At 42.8% G+C, this 20,000-nt stretch overlaps 1 protein-coding gene across 1 annotated transcript in view; it reads left to right on the forward strand.

Annotated features, from left to right (window-relative positions):
• Window positions 1–12,124: 12,124 nt before the first annotated feature.
• The window catches only part of usp25 (ubiquitin specific peptidase 25), a 41,540-nt gene continuing 33,664 nt past the window's right edge, over window positions 12,125–20,000 (forward strand). The window contains 2 exon segments of the mRNA XM_080508907.1: window positions 12,125–12,332; window positions 19,234–19,311. Of these exon segments, the coding sequence (XP_080365033.1) occupies window positions 12,129–12,332; window positions 19,234–19,311 (282 nt within the window). The 5' untranslated portion in view covers window positions 12,125–12,128.

Raw genomic sequence — 20,000 nt, forward strand, 5'->3', positions numbered from 1 at the left:
AAACCCCGACTTCCTGACATTACGCGACGCTCGTTCCCTCACAAACAACTTAATGACGGCGTTTAACACGCCGGGGCCAGTGGCCTCCGGCGTCGTCATGGGAACGCCGGGGCTGTGTGGAGCTGGAACTGTCGGGAGGTCAGGAGACCATCGTCCGGTCGCTGGTTCTCGTGGAGGTCAGAGAGGGGTGACGAACTCATGTGTGACCAGCGGCGCCGGTGAGGCGTTCTCTCGCCGCCAGACGTTTGGTGAAAATATTTAACTGCTCAAGTTATTGTCAATTTGCAAAACTATGAAGGGTAAGACAGGTTTAGGGTTCGACCGCACGACCTTTGATCTCCCCGGCCTTCTCTTAAAAAACTCCGTCCACACGCATGTAGTACACATGTAGTGCACATGTAGAACACATGTAGTACACCTGCCAGGCCTGTAGGGGCGCTGTGACTCACCAAACACACCAAAAACACAGAAGAAGGCAGAGCACATAGAAATTTAGAAGTAGATTCCTGCTCATAAACCTGTGTATAGCTACTGCTAGCGTCAGTAGCTTCTAGTTCTATAGGTCTATGGCCCCGCTCCTCCTGCTGCTAGCGTCAGAAGCTTCTAGTTCTATAGGTCTATGGCCCGCTCCTCCTGCTGCTAGCGTCAGTAGCTTCTAGTTCTATAGGTCTATGGCCCCGCTCCTCCTGCTGCTAGCGTCAGTAGCTTCTAGTTCTATAGGTCTATGGCCCCGCTCCTCCTGCTGCTAGCGTCAGTAGCTTCTAGTTCTATAGGTCTATGGCCCTGCTCCTCCTGCCGCTAGCATCAGTAGCTTCTAGTTCTATAGGTCTATGGCCCTGCTCCTCCTGCCGCTAGCGTCAGTAGCTTCTAGTTCTATAGGTCTATGGCCCTGCTCCTCCTGCCGCTAGCGTCAGTAGCTTCTAGTTCTATAGGTCTATGGCCCTGCTCCTCCTGCTGCTAGCGTCAGTAGCTTCTAGTTCTATAGGTCTATGGCCCTGCTCCTCCTGCTGCTAGCGTCGGTACTTCTAGTTCTATAGGTCTATGGCCCCGCTCCTCTGCTGCTAGCATCAGTAGCTTCTAGTTCTATAGCTCTATGGCCCTGTTCCTCCTGCTGCTAGCGTCAGTAGCTTCTACTTCTATAGGTCTATGGCCCTGCTCCTCCTGCTGCTAGCGTCAGTAGCTTCTACTTCTATAGGTCTATGGCCCTGCTCCTCCTGCTGCTAGCGTCAGTAGCTTCTACTTCTATAGGTCTATGGCCCTGCTCCTCCTGCTGCTAGCGTCAGTAGCTTCTACTTCTATAGGTCTATGGCCCTGCTTCTCCTGCTGCTAAAGCAGGTAAACGAGCCGTCTCGTTGTTCTCCCAACGTTTACAGTAACAAGTAATCTCAACGCGTTGCTATTTGTCAACCAGTAATCAGATTACAGTTACTCATCGAGTCACTTTATGTTACAATTACAGCGTTTTGTCGGACGAGTTCCTTCTTGTCCGTAAAGCCACTTAATTATAAAAAAAAAAACTTCGTTCTCATCCAAACTGACGCGGGCAGTGTTTCCTGACACGCCCCCTTCTCCACTCTCAGCCAATCACAGGCCAGCGGGCTCTGACGGTGCGTTCAGGTGACGTGAAAGCAAACAGTAAATCTTAACACCGCATGAAGAACAAGACTGCAGAAGTGTTACTCTATTCTTTTGTGTGTGTTTCATTTTCCCAAATTAAAAGACATACTTTTGATGGATTTAAAGGGTTTTATGGTTCCACAGATAAGGAGTTTTATTTATTTTTAACACTTTTAGGGTGAATTTAGTTCGAGACGATCCTTCTCTTGTGGTGGAGGAGCTGCAGCCAGTCAACAATGGAGGTTAAAGCAAACACCTGGGGAACTCCTGCGCTGAGAAAAGAGGTCAGATCGGTTTATTTTCCTACCCTCATCACCCCCCCCCCCCCCCCCCCCCCCCGCCTGCAGTCGTTTGAAGATGTACCTCTTTGTGAAGTCTCTTCCTCCTCCTCCTCCTCCTCCTCCTCCTTCCCTTCCCTGGGGTCGTGACCTTTCTGTCCCACCTCCTTTTGCCCTGACCTGGATGATCCTGTTTCCCGGGACAGGATCAACTGTTAGCCTGCAGCTGTGGCAGCCCCCCCCCCCCCCCCCCCTTCCCCCTACACCACCACCACCACCTTCCCCTCCTCTTCCTCCCCTCTGCTCATGCTCCTCCTTCATCTCCGCTCATTATTCTTCTCCTGTTTCGTGTAAATATGACGAGTGGCGGCGTGACTTCAGTCCTTTTCTCTCCTTCCAGGTCTGATAGCCTCTTGACCCCCCCTTCAACCCCCCCCCCCCATAGACGTCCACATGTAAACACAAACCGATGTATTATTGATGAGCGTTGGGAGGCGGAGCTCCGGGGAACAGCCAGGATGATGTTTCGCCGTGTCACATCAGCACCGGGCCGATGTTTTACAAAGTGGCCGGGGAGGCGAGTGGCTCTGCTGCTCTGAAGCTCCTCACACAAATCCAGGATGACACATTGCCCCCCCCCCCCCTCCCCCCCACCACCTCCACCTCCCACCCTCCCCTCTGTGGACAATGAGGTTTTTCTAGAGGTGATTAACTCGACTCTTGACCCGGCCGACTCTCGTCTCCGCTTCTCCTCCACTCGCTCTCGTATTGAACGCCGGATTCACCTCCGCCCGAGAAAAAAAACCTCCGTGGCCTCCGGGAGGCGCGTTCGCCGCCAATTTCCTGCGGCTCCGCCGCGACTCCGCCGGTTGATCTGTCGGGTCGTGAACTTTTGGAGTAAACAAGCCCCCGTCAGGAGGAGAGAGGGCAGATGAGTGTCAGCCCGTCTGGATGGGGCCGGCCTGGGATGTGAACTTTGTGCTGTGGGGGGGGGGGGGGGGGGGGGGCTTTCGGGGGGGCCGCTGCCGCGAAATTTAACTCTGATGAGTCGGCGCTCTGATGTCAGCAGCGGGAAATAATAAAAGGCTGCAAGGCTGGCGTTCAGGCGGGATTCGGTGAAAGCCGAGGTGTTTGAAGTGAAAAGATCCGTGAGCGAGAATCAGGATGGTGCGGCAGGGTTCGACCGCGCAGCGCCGCGTTATGCCATAACGCTAATATATGTCATAATGCTTCAATATGTAATAACGCTACAATATGTCATAACGCTACAATATGTAATAACGCTACAATATGTCATAACGCTACAATATGTAATAACGCTACAATGTCATAATGCTACAATATGTAATAACATATATGTACATACGCATACATATATGTGCATATGCGCACATATATGTACACACATGTTCATATATGTACATGTATGTGCACATATATGCGCATATATGTGCATATATGCACATATATGTGTCATAACGCTAAAATATGTAATAATGCTTCAATATGTCATAACGCTACAATATGTAATAACGCTACAATATGTAATAACGCTACAATATGTCATAATGCTACAATATGTAATAACGCTACAATATGTAATAACACTACAATATGTCATAATGCTACAATATGTAATAACACTACAAGATGTCATAATGCTACAATATGTAATAACATATATGTACATACGCATACATATATGTGCATATGCGCACATATATGTACACACATGTTCATATATGTACATGTATGTGCACATATATGCGCATATATGTGCATATATGCACATATATGTGTCATAACGCTAAAATATGTAATAATGCTTCAATATGTCATAACGCTACAATATGTAATAACGCTACAATATGTAATAATGCTACAATATGTCATAATGCTACAATATGTAATAACGCTACAATATGTAATAACACTACAATATGTCATAACGCTACAAGATGTAATAATGCTTCAATATGTAATAAACGCTACAATATGTCATAACGCTACAATATGTAATAATGCTACAATATGTAATAACGCTACAATATGTAATAACGCTACAATATGTAATAACACTACAATATGTAATAACGCTACAATATGTCATAATGCTACAATATGTAATAACGCTACAATATGTCATAACGCTACAATATGTAATAATGCTACAATATGTAATAATGCTACAGTATGCAATAATGCTAACATATGTCATAACGCTAACATATGTAATAACGCTACAATATGTCATAACGCTAACATATGTAATTACGCTACAATATGTCATAACGCTAACATATGTAATTACGCTACAATATGTCATAACGCTAACATATGTAATAACACTACAATATGTCATAAAGCTACAATATGTCATAACGCTACAATATGTCATAACGCTAACATATGTAATAACACTACAATATGTCATAAAGCTACAATATGTCATAACGCTACAATATGTAATAACACTACAATATGTAATAACACTACAATATGTCATAACGCTACAATATGTAATAATGCTACAATATGTAATAATGCTACAATATGCAATAATGCTATAATATGTAATAACGCTACATTATGACAATATGCTACATTATGTCATAACGCTACAATATGTCATAATGTACAATATGTAATAATGCTACAATAGTAACGCTACAATGCTAATGTTACAATAGTTACATGACAACAGTAACACACACTGACAATATATATATAAAGAGAGAGGGGGGGGAGAGAGAGACAGAGAGAGAGAGAGATGAGAGAGAGAGAGAGAGAGAGAGAGAGAGAGAGAGAGGATTGTCTCTTTGAAGGATGTGGGTTTAACTCGTAAGCCTGACTAGAGTTGACATGTGGTTTATTACGGCGCCGGTGATTGGTGGGCGCTCGGCGTTATACGTCTTGTTGCAAAAGGAAAAGACACCTTGAAAAAGGTCGAGGGCCTTAAAAAAAAAAGAAAAAAAAAAAAACCCAAAACAATGATCTTGTCAGGATGCCCTACATCGAGTCACGACAGGGTTTAACTACTTCATTCTTTACCCTGTCATAAAATCAATGCTCATATTGCAGCCCGCGCTGCCCAAAACACAGCAAATGGAGGCCGAGCGCCGCCAGGACGGGATCAACGTGGCGCGGCGGCGACTCTACGGTGTGTACGTCTGGGTTTTCTGTCACACGTCGAGCTGCAAACGACGTGCGCCTTTCATATTAAACGTCACAATCGGCTCCCGGGGATCTCGGCCTGCAATTTCCCCTCCGAAGGCCTCGCTATCTGTTCATCCGTCACGTGACCCTTCACCTCGCAGGCGCCGCCATTAAAATACTGAGAAATATCCTGTTGGGAGGGCGGGGGGGAATCAAAGCAGGGTTTTTTTTTTGTGTGTGTGTGGGTTTTTTTTAACCCTTAGATGCACACGTGGGGTTAAAAATGACCCCAAGCAGTTCCGATGGAATCTTCTATGAAACTTTAATTCAACTTTAAACTTTAATATAGCAACTCTGACAGTCCCACTTACACACGTGATGTCATCGCTCACGTCTAATGCAACTTTGACTGTCAAGTACTGTCCCACTTACACGTGTGTTACTGGGTAAAGAATGACCTGCAGGGTGGCGAGACTGCCGACACACATGGAAAGAACCTATATAAACATATATGTTTTAATATAGGTTTTGATATAGGTTTTGAATATATGTGACATATATAAAATTGTCCGTTTTCCTATATTTTATGTGCATATATGCACATATATGCACATACATGTACATATATGAACATGTGTGTACATATATGTGCATATATGCACATATATGTGCATATATGTGCATATGTGCACATACATATATGTGCATATGTGCACATACATATATGTGCATATGTGCACATACATGTACATATATGAACATGTGTGTCCATATATGTGCACGTATGCACATAGATGTGCACGTATGCACATAGATGTGCATATATGCACATAGATGTGCACATACATGTACATATATGAACATGTGTGTACATATATGTGCATATATGCACATATATGTGCATATATGTGCATATGTGCACATACATATATGTGCATATGTGCACATACATGTACATATATGAACATGTGTGCACATATATGTGCGCGTATGCACATATATGAACATGTGTGTACATATATGCGCGCGTATGCACATATATGCACTTATATGCACATATATGTGCATATATATGTATGTGTATGTACATATATGCACATATACACACGTATATGTGCATATATACACATATATGTGCATACGTGCACATATATGGACACACATGTTCATATATGTACATGTATGTGCATATATGTACATAAAATATAGGAAAACGGCCAATTTTATATATGTCACATATATTCAAAACCTATATTAAAACATATATGTTTATATAGGTTCTTTCCATGGACATCAGATGTGTAAGTGGGACAGTATTGACAGTCAAAGTTGCATCAGATGTGTGAGACGATATGAGATGTGTAAGTGAGACATTCAGAGTTGCTAAGAATTAAAGTTCCATAGAAGCTTCCAGAGGAACTGCGTGTGGAACAGTGGGGGTCGTGTTACAAAAACTGCAATTTCTTAAAATGAATGAAAAAATTAATAAAAGTACAAATGGTCTCATGTCACAAACATGTTTTCTGAGGAATACCTGGAATATGAACACATTGCAACTCTTTGTTTTAAAGATTTAGAAGAATAACAACCCAGTATGTTGCCAAGACACATTGATTTGAATTGGGGTAGGAACTGGGAGGTTGTGCATCAAAGGGTTAAACAACAACAACCAACACCTGCGAGAACCGCGGCTTCTAAAAATGGCGCCCCGGTGTATTTTTCCATTTCCTGCTCGAGTGTCGTGGCGTGGAGTGAAGCGTTTACCTCGACCCCCCCCCCCCCGAGGAGCCGCGTCGTTTCCCCCCCCAGAGGCGTTCCACACCGAGGGAGTGGAAAATAAACAAACAAACAAACAAACGAGTGGCGTGTTGCTGATATTGCGTCGTTTTGCTTCAACGTTGAGACTTTATGTAAACGAGGCTGATAGAATAAGATTATCTGCATCCTTTTATTCCGTGTGGACATTTTTGGGGGATCCGTTTCCACGGCAACGGCGCTCAGTGTCACTGGAAACGCAACTTTTTGAAACGATTTCCCAAAGAGGAAGTCGTACCCATCATGGAAGATAGATAGATAGATAGAGAGAGAGATGGATGGATGGATGGATGGATGGATGGATGGATGGATAGATAGATAGAGAGATAGATAGAGAGAGAGAGAGAGAGAGAGAGAGAGGGGGATGGATGGATGGATGGATGGATGGATGGATGGATGGATGGATAGATAGATAGATAGATAGATAGATAGATAGATAGATAGATAGATAGAGGGATGGATGGATGGATGGATGGATAGATAGATAGATGACAGATTGATAGACGATAGAGAGATAGATAGATAGATGATAGATAGATGATAGATAGAGAGATAGATAGATAGATGATAGATAGATGATAGATAGATGATAGATAGATAGATAGATGATAGATAGATAGATAGATAGATAGATAGATAGATAGAGGGATGGATGGATGGATGGATGGATGGATAGATAGATAGATGACAGATTGATAGACGATAGAGAGATAGATAGATAGATAGATAGATAGATAGATAGATAGATAGATGATAGATAGATAGAGAGAGAGAGAGAGAGAGAGAGAGAGGGGGATGGATGGATGGATGGATGGATGGATGGATGGATGGATAGATAGATAGATAGATAGATAGATAGATAGATAGATAGAGGGATGGATGGATGGATGGATGGATGGATGGATAGATAGATGACAGATTGATAGACGATAGATAGATAGATAGATAGATAGATAGATAGATAGATAGATAGATAGATGATAGATAGATAGATAGATAGATAGATAGATAGATAGATAGATAGAGGGATGGATGGATGGATGGATGGATGGATAGATAGATAGATGACAGATTGATAGACAGATAGATAGACAGATAGATAGACAGATAGATAGATAGATAGATAGATAGATAGATAGATAGATAGATAGATAGATAGATAGACAGATAGATAGATAGATAGATAGATAGATAGATAGATAGACAGATAGATAGATAGATAGATAGATAGATAGATAGATAGATAGATAGATAGATGATAGATAGATAGATAGATAGATAGATAGATAGATAGATAGATAAATGTTTCATCATCTATTACACCTCACTTATATATCTTTGAATAAATAATGAAGTGTTTGTACATGGCCTGTGCCGGGTGAAGCTCCCCCCCCCCCACCCCCCCTCCCCCCCCACCACCCCCCCTCCCCAGAGTGTCTCTACACACCGGATGAACACAAAAAAACAACAAAAACTCCAGTTTGAAACAGACAAGAAAGACCCGCTGCTCCTCTGATACTGGGCTTGATGCTTTATTCCTCCGTTCATCCAGCCTGCCTTCACATGTGACGGCGTCGCCCCCGGGGCAGGAACATCCCGGGGCTCTGCATCAGCAAGCAGGTACCGGCCGGGGGGGGGGGCATTGAGGGGCCCCCGGTGGGAGTGCTAGGGCCACATATATGTAGCATGGCTGTACCCAGTTTTCTAATGTGAAAAAACGTTAAATTAAATTCAAATATCATATCCTTGTTCTATTTTTTCCACATTCGTTTTACTTCACAGTCATTAAGTTGATGTTTTGTTCAAATGTGGTTAAAATGAGCTTCAATCAGCTTTTTTTTTTTTTTCTTTTTCAGTCAGTTCTGAATTCATCTTAACCTCCTGTAATAGATGTTTTATGTGTTCTTCACTCAGGTGCCGTTCTGATGTACGGCGTCCTCGTGTTGCCGTACTGGATCAGACAGTGAGTGTGTGTGTGTGTGTGTGTGGGGGGGGGGGGGGTTTGAAATGTCTAATTACCAATTAGCATCCAGCCCCAGGCTCGTTTTCAGGATCCGTTTTGATCCCCAACAAACCAGCGTGAGTCTTTACCTTCATTCTCAGGTCACTTTCTGATCCCCGACGGCCTCGGGGTCAAAGGTCGTCCTCCCCAGGCCATCCTTTCTTCTTCTTCGTCTTCTAAAAAGACAGTTTTCCCTGTTTGGTGTTTAAGTTTCTACACGCTTCCGCTGGTCAGTCAATATTTCAACGCGCCGCACACAGAAGTGTGAAATATGAATTTAAGGCACGGGGCTGGAAATTAAAAAAAAAAAGAGAGAGAAAAAAAAAAAAAAAACAGGCCCCGTGATTTATAACGCTACTTGATTTACCAAGTGGAATCGTTTTCATGATTCATTTCCTGGTCGCACTCCGGCATTATGCAAGCAGCCTGCAGCTGGGAAAAGGAGGACGTCGCCCTCTGCTGGCGGACGAGCGGTACTGCAGCCGCACACAACAAAACACTGAACCCCACTGAGCAGGATTTCGTTATAAAGCTGCTTTTTTTTTTCGTCCCTTTTTTCCGCAGCGTCTCGTCCTCAAATCCCCGTCCCAGGCCCCCCGAACCGCAAAACTCCCGGCGTTTAAATATTAATACGTACCAGTTAGACGACACAGTTCGTGTTAACAAAGCTGCAACAGTTCTGCTCCCGAACATCTGAAGGCTGACCCACTTCTCCCTCGCGCCCGTCTCGTGCTGAATTAATAACAGCCGACACATTTGAGTGGCCGCGTTTATTCTGTGTGGACATTTTTTTTTTGGGGGGGGGGGGGGTTCCGTTTCCACGGCAACGGGCGCTCGGTGTCACTGGAAACGCAACTTTTTTGAAAGGATTTCCCAAAGAGGACGTGGTACCCATCATGGAACAGCTGGAGGAAAAGTCTTCTTTTTTTTTATATTTCACTGAAAAGATAAACTAAAATGTATGTGAGACATTTTTGGGGTTGTATGAGAGGGAAAAGTGTAGAAGATAGAAGAGAAAATAGATCTATGATTTCTGAAAACACTGAATTGCACTGATGGATCCATGTAATTACAAAATTATCATTTGAATGTGAAATGAAACTCCAACCTGGAGGAAATATGAGCTTTTCAAATATGATACTTTATGTGTGTTAATCTGTAATTATTATTATTAATAAATAAAGTATTGTTATTATTGGTTCCTCTGCAGAAATAATAAATAAATAAGTAAAATTGCAACTATAATAATAATGATAATAATAATAACAATAATAATAATAATAATACTAATAATAATAATGATGATAATGATGATAATAATGATAATAACAATAATGGTAATGGTAATAATAATAATAACAATAATAATAATAATGATAATGATAATGATAATAATAGTAATAATAATAATAATAATAATAACAACAATATAATAATAATAATAATGCTAATAATAATAATGGTAATAATAATAAAAATAACAACAATAATAATGATGATAATAATAAAAAATAATAATAACAATATGATAATAATAATAATAATAATAATAATAATATTGATAATAATGATAATGATAATAATAATAATAACAATACAATAATAATAATAATAATAATAATATAATGATATAATAATAATAATAATAATAATAATAATAATAATAATAATAATAATAATAATAATAATAATAATAATAATAATAATAATAATAATAATAATAATAATAATAGTAAATAGAACATTTCTGATCCCCCAGGCTCACACCACTTGTACCACTGGTCCATGACTTGACTGCACCAGCAGCCGTTGTAGAAAATAATATAACTAAGAAGAAATGAACCAAATCAATCTGGGCACTGACGGTGAAAATAAAGAATTAAATGAGTAAATAAAGCAACACGAAAGCCTCCACTTCTCTTCCTGATTGAGAATTTTTCAGCCATATTTAACTGTCCAGAAGTCATTTTCCACAAACCACCGAATCATTTAAATCCTTTTTTTTCCCTCTGTCATGAGAAATCAGGAAATATCACAGTGTTTTATATATAATTACTCAGGTTTCAGGTGTTTTCTAAAAAGCCCCCAGCAGAGGCCACATGCTGGACTCACCTTGATGGAGGTGAATGTTAAAAAAAAAGGTGATTTAAAGAATAATGATAAATGGTCGTGGCAAAGTTTATTCTAGGATTGTCGTTCCCCGCCCCCTCCTGGACGTGTGATCTCTCCGGGCTGCAGCCCACCTACCTCCTCCGTGACCCACCGCACCGCCGGGTCCCAACCTTTTGCTCCCTGGAGGCCTCGGGATCCCAGAAAAGACGAGACGCCGTCTCACCGTGACGCCACACACGTCAAACAAACACAACTGTCCTGGGGAAATGAGACCTCCGAGTTGATGAAGACGATTCGCTGCAAAAGAAATCAACAGTTTCATGTTGGAATTGATGAAGTATTGATTCACTGACTGCAGCAGAAACAAGGAAGAGTCGGTCACACCGAGGGTCAAAGGTCAAACTGGTGCACCTTCTATTTTAGTTTCACAACAATCATCAATTTAACACATTTCTTTCATTTCAATTTGACATGTCACAGTTTAACATATATTTGTATGTGTATGTAGTTTCTCTCAGTTTTGTTCAATTAGAAATGCCTTAATTCAGATGGGAACTGATTTTATTATTGGTATTTAGTCTGGTTGAATTGTTCAGGATGCAGAATCTGGAGCTTAATCAATTCAACACATTGGTGCGTTATGGATTAATTTATTTATTTATTTATGAAATGTAAAAAAAAAAAATATTTAAAAAGAAACAAGCAGAATAACAAATAAAAGAGACAATCCGCCAAAAAAAGTAATCCAGAGTTCAACAACAACACTTCCCAGTTTTACAATACGTGCATTTACATATTCGAAAAGGACGCAGGAATAACTTTTTTAATGCTACCCCTTCATATCATTATTGTTAATAAAACAAACAAAATGTTTATTGTATTAATTTTTCTTAAAAAGATATTCTTAAGGTTATCATAGCATAATTCCGTTTATACATTCTCATATATACATGAGAAAAACGCTTTAAAGGCGCATTATTTATGTGTAAAATACACAGAATTTCGTGTGTTTGCGTGAGATTAATTGGCGTTTTCTCTCCCACTCATGAGGTCCAGTATTGTGTTTTCTTGGGGGGGGGCGTGCGCCGTGACGTCAGCACGCGGACAGGCGCGAGCCATCGATCCCAGCTGCGTGGAGCAATGTTTTCATGCGTACGCGCGGCTCGCGCTCGTCACAGTGCCATGGCGCCCGCGATGTCTGTGGACAGGGAGGGCTCGTCGTAGCTGCAACCCGCCCCGGTGTGAAGAGCATCCCGCCGCGGCCCGCTCCCCACTCCCGCTCGGAATCGGAACCCCCTGCCGGACCGGCCATGACCGTGGAGCAGAATGTCCTCCAGCAGCACTCGCAGAAGGTACGGGCGCAACTTGCAAGGCTCGCGTTAGCATTAGCATTAGCATAGCAGTTTGTTTTAATTGCTCGGGGAAAGTACTGGAGTTTGACCCGTTAAAATAAAAAAAATAAAAAAATAATGCTGCTTACGGTTGGTTAAATTAACACTAACTAGTGTGTTTCCCGGAGCGGCCGCCCCGCTCCCTGCAGAACTCGACGCTCCGCGGTGGGGAAGCGAGGCCTAGCGTCGCCTCGGCTTATTATTTTTGCTAGCTGGTAGCTCCGCGGAGCTAACGGCGGCGCGTGAAGTTTTCGGCGCTTCTGTACGTCGGTCAACGTTAAACGAGTGGACTCGTTAACCGGTTAGCCGGTCGGGCGACGTGCGCGCGACGAACGACGCGGCGCTATGAGCGTTAGCAGCCGATGCTAACTGTGTCGTCAGTGGAAATAGACGAGGCCAAAGTGACAGCGCGCGCCGTCAAGTTGGTGCAAAGTGAATGTTTTCACACTGCGGAAAGGGCTTTTTCTTTTTCTTTTTTTTTTTTTTTTAAAAATCTGAAAGGTGGTCAGTGCGTGTTTTTTTTTGTCAGGTTTCTCATGACATAACCGAGCTGTTTGTTTACAAAGCGTGGCCGGCGGCAGAGGTGGAGACACACACACACACCAAGCCTCCACTGTGTGTGTGTGTGTGTGTGTGGGGGGGGGGGGGGGGGTCACATGAACCGCCCCGGATCACACCCCTGCTTCAGTACTCCGTTACTCCTGAGGACTGGATTACCACCTCTGTGCCCAGCGTCGACTCTCCCTTCAAGTTATGTAAGCAGCTGACCGATATTACATATCTGCTTGGCCACTTAGACTGAAAACAAGTAAACGATACACACGGGCGTTACGCAATCTCAGCTTCGTTTGCAGAGGAGGAGAGCTCTTGCTTAAGTTTTAAAACAAAAAAAACAAAAAAGAAAACCCATGAGCCAAGGGAGCCGTTCCTCCAGGTAATGACAGAAGACACACGCTTCTAGAGATGAGTCAAACTCTAAAATAGCAGTGTAACACTAACCTTATTATGGAGTCTCACCTTCAGAAAGGCTGAGATCACCACCAGAACTGGCCGCAATAACAGCCGGACGGGAACATTTTGTATTTTCCAATGCATATACTCAATATGAGAGCTATTTAAAATGGTTATTTAAACTGTCACCCACCTACAAACATCAGAATTTAGATGAACTGTTAAGTTCAGAGTTTAACCATTAGTTTTAGACAACATCGCCCTTGAGATGAAGCGTAGTTGCTGGTATCTTTTCTCTTAAAAGATGTTGTAAATTGAGTAATACTGGAAGAAAAACCACGAACAACTTAACTTCAATTCTTAAATAAGACACGACAGGTTCCAGGTTTGCCGTGGATGAGATGGAAACTTTCACAAGGTCAGGATATACATGAATCTGAACTGAACTGTGATAAATTCACTGTATTTGATTCACTGTATTTCATTTTCTGTTACTTGTGTGGCGAAACAGAGCAGAACCTCTCCTCATACATGTTATCAATAAAGTTATAATGTTGTCCTCAACAGACGATACAATGGTCAGTAAAAAAAAATCCTCTTTAATGTGGAATCTGCTAGCTTTCATAGGCTTTTTCTTCATTTATTCTCATTTACACTTGAAACTAAATCCTACGTTTTAGCAAAATAACTCGTACTAATCGCTCATTATCTTGATTTACTCTGAAACATTGTTAAAGAGAAGCCGTGGCTCTGAGGCTTCACTGGATGACTGTTGTGGGTGTGGCGCTGGGCTTTCATGCGTCGGCCTGCCAGTGGAGGTCATGTGAGGCGAATCCGCCGCGCGCCATTATTTTTCCGTTGATGTTCTTCCAAACTATTTGACACGGTGGTCCCAGTGGGCGTGTCCCTCTGTGTGCAGCCGTCCTCGGAGCCTCCGGCCCGGCCGGGCGCTCGCCGCCGCCGCCGCCGCCGTTCACAGGCTGCCACTTAAAGGCCCGCCGGCCGCCGCCGCCACCGCCGTGGCGAGCGGCTCTTCCAAGACGTGTCACGTGGAGACGAGGCGTGTGTTTGTCAACATGTCTGAGTAAGAGCTTCTGCGTTTGACTCGGCCCAAATCTGTCAAGAGCGGAACTTCCCTCTGCAGCTCGGTCTGTCTGATTCCCGCCGCCAAGATCACAGATGTAGAGTCGGGAGGAAATTCATGTTGAGTTAAAGAATCACTTCATTCTCCAGAAATGTAAAGTTTCTTCTGAACGGGTTCGTGTTGGAGATGTTTCCAATTTACCATATCTGTCGATCTGATACTTCTCTGGTTTAATAAGCGTAATTTGAACATTTCATCTATAGAAAGTCTCAATCTAAAATATGAATTGACATGATCTGGTATTACTTTAAAACACTAATATGAACCTACATTCGTCAGGCTGATGTAACTGATTATTTTGCGCGGTTCCACTCGGTGCAGCGTCGTCATAAAGGAGGATAATTGGAGTGTCAGGTCCAGATTAACTGCACCAAAGTGCTTTAACCACCTTTATTGGAGGAGTCGCTACAACATAAACTGAATCCAGTGAATCATCCCACTCTGAATCTGAATTAAAAAAACAAAACCTGGCCAAGACTACACTAGATCAAATTGCACTTTTAGCGGTTTTACCTGGTTCCGTGTTTCCATAAATCTGAACGTTCAGAACTGAAAAGTGAGAAGCGGAACACATTGGGACTCGGGTTGATCTGCAGAACTCTGATGACCAAGTTCAGTGCTTCAGTGACTTTAAAGACAATAATCCCGACAGTCGGCGCTCGAGGGAACTACACATTTTAAAACTGCTGCTTTAATTCGTCGTTCATAAATAAAGAGTTCAACGACCGTCTTTGCGGCGTCGCTCACGCCGTTAGCGGACCAGACGACTCGTGTGCCACAAGTCTGAACCAATAAGGCTCCTGTAAGACGATGTGGAAATCAACGTGCAAACCACACACATCCTTTTTTGGGACTGCCCCTTCATCAAACAATCCTGGACAGACATTAACGGAACAACTGCAGGAAATTCTTAACTGTACATTTGTCTTTGAACTGGAAAAAAAAAAGATAAGTGTTTGTTTAGTGCCTTGCTGGTTGCAAGCAAAAAAACTCTAACTAGGAAATGGTTATCCTCGGACATACCAACTTTAACATTATGGTGGGAAACCACAGTGGAAATCTATAGGAGGGAAGAGTTGACTGCTTTTGTTCATGATAAACATGGTTAGTTTGACGCATGTTGGGGTAAGAGGGCGACACACGCCAATGCAAAAAGGCCCAATTCCATACTCAAAATGTAGACTATAGCTAGTCTTTCTCTCATCTTTATTGTCGATATCTTTTCTTTAATTGAGAAATAACTGTTATCTACTGGTCACTCCCTGTTCTACAATGTTCTGTAGGTTTTATTGTGTCAAAATGTAAAAGCTCCTGTAGTCCCGGCGGTATTTCCAGATGTTTCCACATCCGACCTTACAGTAGCTGTACGGCACGAAAACGTCAAAGAACAAGTTCAGGCCTTTTTCTGCACACAAAATCTTCTTTGGGAGTCGATACGCAAAGGAAACAGGAACGTATTGGGATTGGCTAGCGTTTAATTAAAATAAAAAATAAATAAAAGAAATCCTGCTGTTCCTCCAAAGCAGAGGTTTGTGCCTGATGTTCCCGTCAGCTGCCGCTTCCTCCGTGAGCGACGGCACTTTGAAGGGAGGCTCAGTGAAAACAAATGCGGCTGGAAAGCGATGAGGCTCGTCGCCGATGGCCGCGGGAGGGAATCGTGGCGTCTCGAGGACGAGCGGGACCGAGAGTCCTTCTGCTTCGTCTCGGTCCAGATCATCGGCCCGGTTTTCCTTCCTTTTGTTTCCTCGGCTCGCTCTCGCTACAGTCGGCGTGGGCGTCAGTGTCCCTGTGATATTTCGCGTTATGAAACAACGCAGGCTTCTGCTCCACTCTCCTCGGGAAGCAGGGGTGTTAAACATGAAGCACGTGGGCCACTTCTGACCCGCCGGAGGAGCGGATCAGGCCGTGGGATGTTTTTGTGAAGTGCAGCCATTACAGAGACGACTCCCGGTCGGCCCCCATCAGCCCCTGACTTCCTCGGGTTTGTGCGTCATGAGTGGAATATGAAAGAAATTAATTTCAAAAATAGCTTTTTATCATGATTCACGGTCGTTATTTGGACGCCGCTCTTCTCCAGACCTGACTCTGAGACATGAATTTCACCCGTTCAGTACCGAAAATGCAAAGAAAAATGCTATTTTAACACAGAAATCAAAAACTGTATGAGTTCAGAACGTAACGTATGAAATAAACAGAACAATAGTCATTAAGAGAAATACCTCAATAAAGATTAAGTGTCTTTTATTCACTTAAATACAAACTGAAAAGCTGAATTTTAAGATTTAAGCTCACTAAAGATCTTTGGTTATACTTTTTTTTCCCCCCCTCCCTTTATAAACTCCATATTTAATCCACACTGTATTTTATCATTCACTGTTCTGGAACTGTATCTTTCATACTGACATTTAATCTTCGGTTCGCGAAGGTTCACATGAGGCCACGGCGTGTCGGAATCTCCCCGTCACAATCCCAGAATACTTGATGGTTTTGAAGCTTCGCTCATGTGATGGAATGTGATGGAGTGAATCCAGCCTGCGATGCAGAGCCTGTTGTTTCAGGTGCGGCTGCGGGGGGGGGGGGGGGGGGGGAAGAAAAAAGCTCACGTCAACTCTTTGTTTTACAGGATAATCCCACTTAATGAGACGTCTGAGTCTGCCGGGTGCTGCAGCGCCTCAGTTGTTGTGGCTTTTTCAGCCTTTCTGCTCGTTTTGCAAGCAAATGTGAATTCTGGTCGCCGCTTGGCTCTGGAGCCACGCGGGGCTCTTCAGCTGCTCCATTAACGGCTTGGTACCCAAACATTTAGCTTTTATTCCACACTGATTTGCAAACGTGGTTCAAACTCCAGGATTAAAAGCAGATGAGGTCAAACGGCGAAGACAGCCAGGAGAGATGGGGTGGCAAAATAAAGGAATAACGTGGGGAAAATGGACAAATGATGATTATTGAAATTGCTCGTGCAGCTTTTATTTCAGTTAAATAAAAAAATGGGGGGAAAGTAAAAGAAATAAGGCTCTCAATCACGTAATATTGTCTGCCCGAGCTGCTGAACAGGACATGGGAGGGGGAAAAAGATATAAAAGGAATAAGAACAGAAAATATACTTAAAAAAATTAATACAAGAAAAAGAACAAAAATGTAAAAAATAAGAGAAAATGGGTAAAAATAATAGAAGAAAAACTAAAGATGGGCAAAAAAACGAAGACAGCCAGGGGAGATGGGATGGCGAAATAAAGGAATAAAATGGTCAAATGATGATTATTGAAATTGCTCGTGCAGCTTTTATTTCAGTTAAATAAAAAAATGGGGGGAAAGTAAAAGAAATGAGGCTCTCAATCACGTAATATTCTCTGTCCAAGCTGCTGAACAGGACATGGGAGGGGAAAAAGATATAAAAGGAATAAGAACAGAAAATATACTTAAAAAAATTAATACAAGAAAAAAATTGGAAAAAATAAGAGAAAATGGGTAAAATTAATAGAAGAAAAAATAAAGAGAGGCAGAAAAACGAAGACAGCCAGGAGAGATGGGATGGCATAATAAAGGAATAAAATGGTCAAATTATGATTATTGAAATTTCTCGTCCAGCTTTTATTTCAGTAAAAGTAAAAGAAATTAGGCTCTCAATCACGTCATATTCTCTGCCCGAGCCCGAGGACAAGGGAGGGAAAAAAAGATATAAAAGGAATAAGAACAGAAAATATACTAAAAAACTGGGAAAAAATAATTGAAGAAAAAATAAAGACGGGCAAAAATGGAAAAGCAACAAAACAGGAAAGATGGTTAAAAAATTGGACACAAGAATTATAGCTATTGACACTTAATGAATGCAGCTTCAGTTTCTGTTCTTCCGAGGCTTTTTGATAAACGTTCCCGTGTCGCGGCTCCACACAAACTCCAGTTGGCGTTTCTGTCCGTCGTGAGCCGCAGCAGCTCCATTCCAGGTGTTTTATTTCGGCGTCGGCTCCGTTCAGCGGCGCAGTAAACCAGCGGGACCCCAGGGCGGCTCCCCAGACTTAAGGCCGCTGACACTAAGTGCACTGCCACAATATTTATAGAGCATTTCTTCCAGCAGCGCCACTGCAGGTTAAGTGTGTTCTAAGGTCACACCGTCCAGCTGGGTCTGGCATCAGTGGTCCATCAAACCCTGCAGGGAGAATCCTCTCCCTTTCTGGGTGTTTATCTGTCGACCCGTCACCACCAGACCAGACTCCGTCAAATTGAAAGTGAAAAATCACTGTTTTCTCTTATACGAGCCAGTTAAGAGCGTTTTGATGCTTCTGCTGTGTCGGGAGCTGAAAGGAAGTTTGAGGAAAAACAAAGCACGTTTAAATGGATTTCTTTGTTTTTTTTAACGCTTTGTTTTCCTACAAATAATCAGAATTATTGTTGGTTTTTTTTTAAAATCGCAACCCTGTATTTTTATTAAACATATTCGAGTTTTTTGGGGGGATTTCTTTGTTCAATTAAACCAAAGTGAGAATCACAGACGGGTTTAACCAAACCTCACGTCGCGTCTCAGTTTGTCTTCATCGACACACAGCAAACGTCACGTCACGGCCGAGATTGTTTACAATCCCACAGTGTGTAGCTCACGTTAAGACGTCGCTCAAACCTGGAGGGTTTTTTAAGGCGGTGACGATTCCACATCTTCCCTCTCTCGGAGTCTTAAAGAAGCGTTTGCATTCTGCAGTGCGAGTGGGTTTGTTATTGATTCGCTGACTTCTGTGCCGTTGTTTTTCACGGGGCTCCTCTGAATCGTGTCTCCAGCACCAGCAGACTCTACTGAACCAGCTGAGGGAAGTCACCGGCACCACGGACGTTCAGCTGCTGCAGCAGGCCCTGCAGGTAAACCTCCTCAAACCCCTGGGAGACTCGCCTCGGCGCTCGGCGGCGACCATCTGTTCACCTACGGGGTTATTATATTTGTGCCAGAATTCTGAGCGAGCGATGGGGAAATTTGAGCGCAAAAAAATTAATTGTGCAGCACACTACTAGCATTTTGAGGAAATGTTTAAATTGCGCAAAGAAAAACTTGAGATTGCGCTCAAAAATCATTTCTGCGCTCAGATTCTTCCTCTGCGCTCAACCTCTCTCTCTCTCTCTCTCTCTCTCTCTCTCTCTCTCTCTGTCTCTCTGTCTCTCTCTCTCTCTCTCTCACAGAAATAAGGAAAACTAAAGATAATGATCCTGGATTATATGTTTTCCCTCGCAGTTTGTTTTTCCCTCTTCTTCTTCGTTGGTTATGAGGAACTTCCAGAATCCAAAGTAACCAATCAGAATTCAACGCCCCGAATTGCTGTGATTGGTGGACAACTTGTGTCTGTCACATTTGGGCTTTGCACATTTTGAGCGAGCGCACAGCAGGACTTGAGCGGATGTGGAGAGATTTGAGCGAGCGAGAGAGAGAGAGAGAGAGAGAGGTTGAGAGCGCAGAGGAAGAATCTGAGCGCAGAAATGATTTTTGAGCGCAATCTCAAGTTTTTCTTTGCGCAATTTAAATATTTCCTCAAAATGCTATCAGTGTGCTGCACAAT

This window comes from Blennius ocellaris (genome assembly GCF_963422515.1).
Source record: "Blennius ocellaris genome assembly, chromosome: 14".
Lineage (NCBI taxonomy): Eukaryota > Metazoa > Chordata > Actinopteri > Blenniiformes > Blenniidae > Blennius > Blennius ocellaris.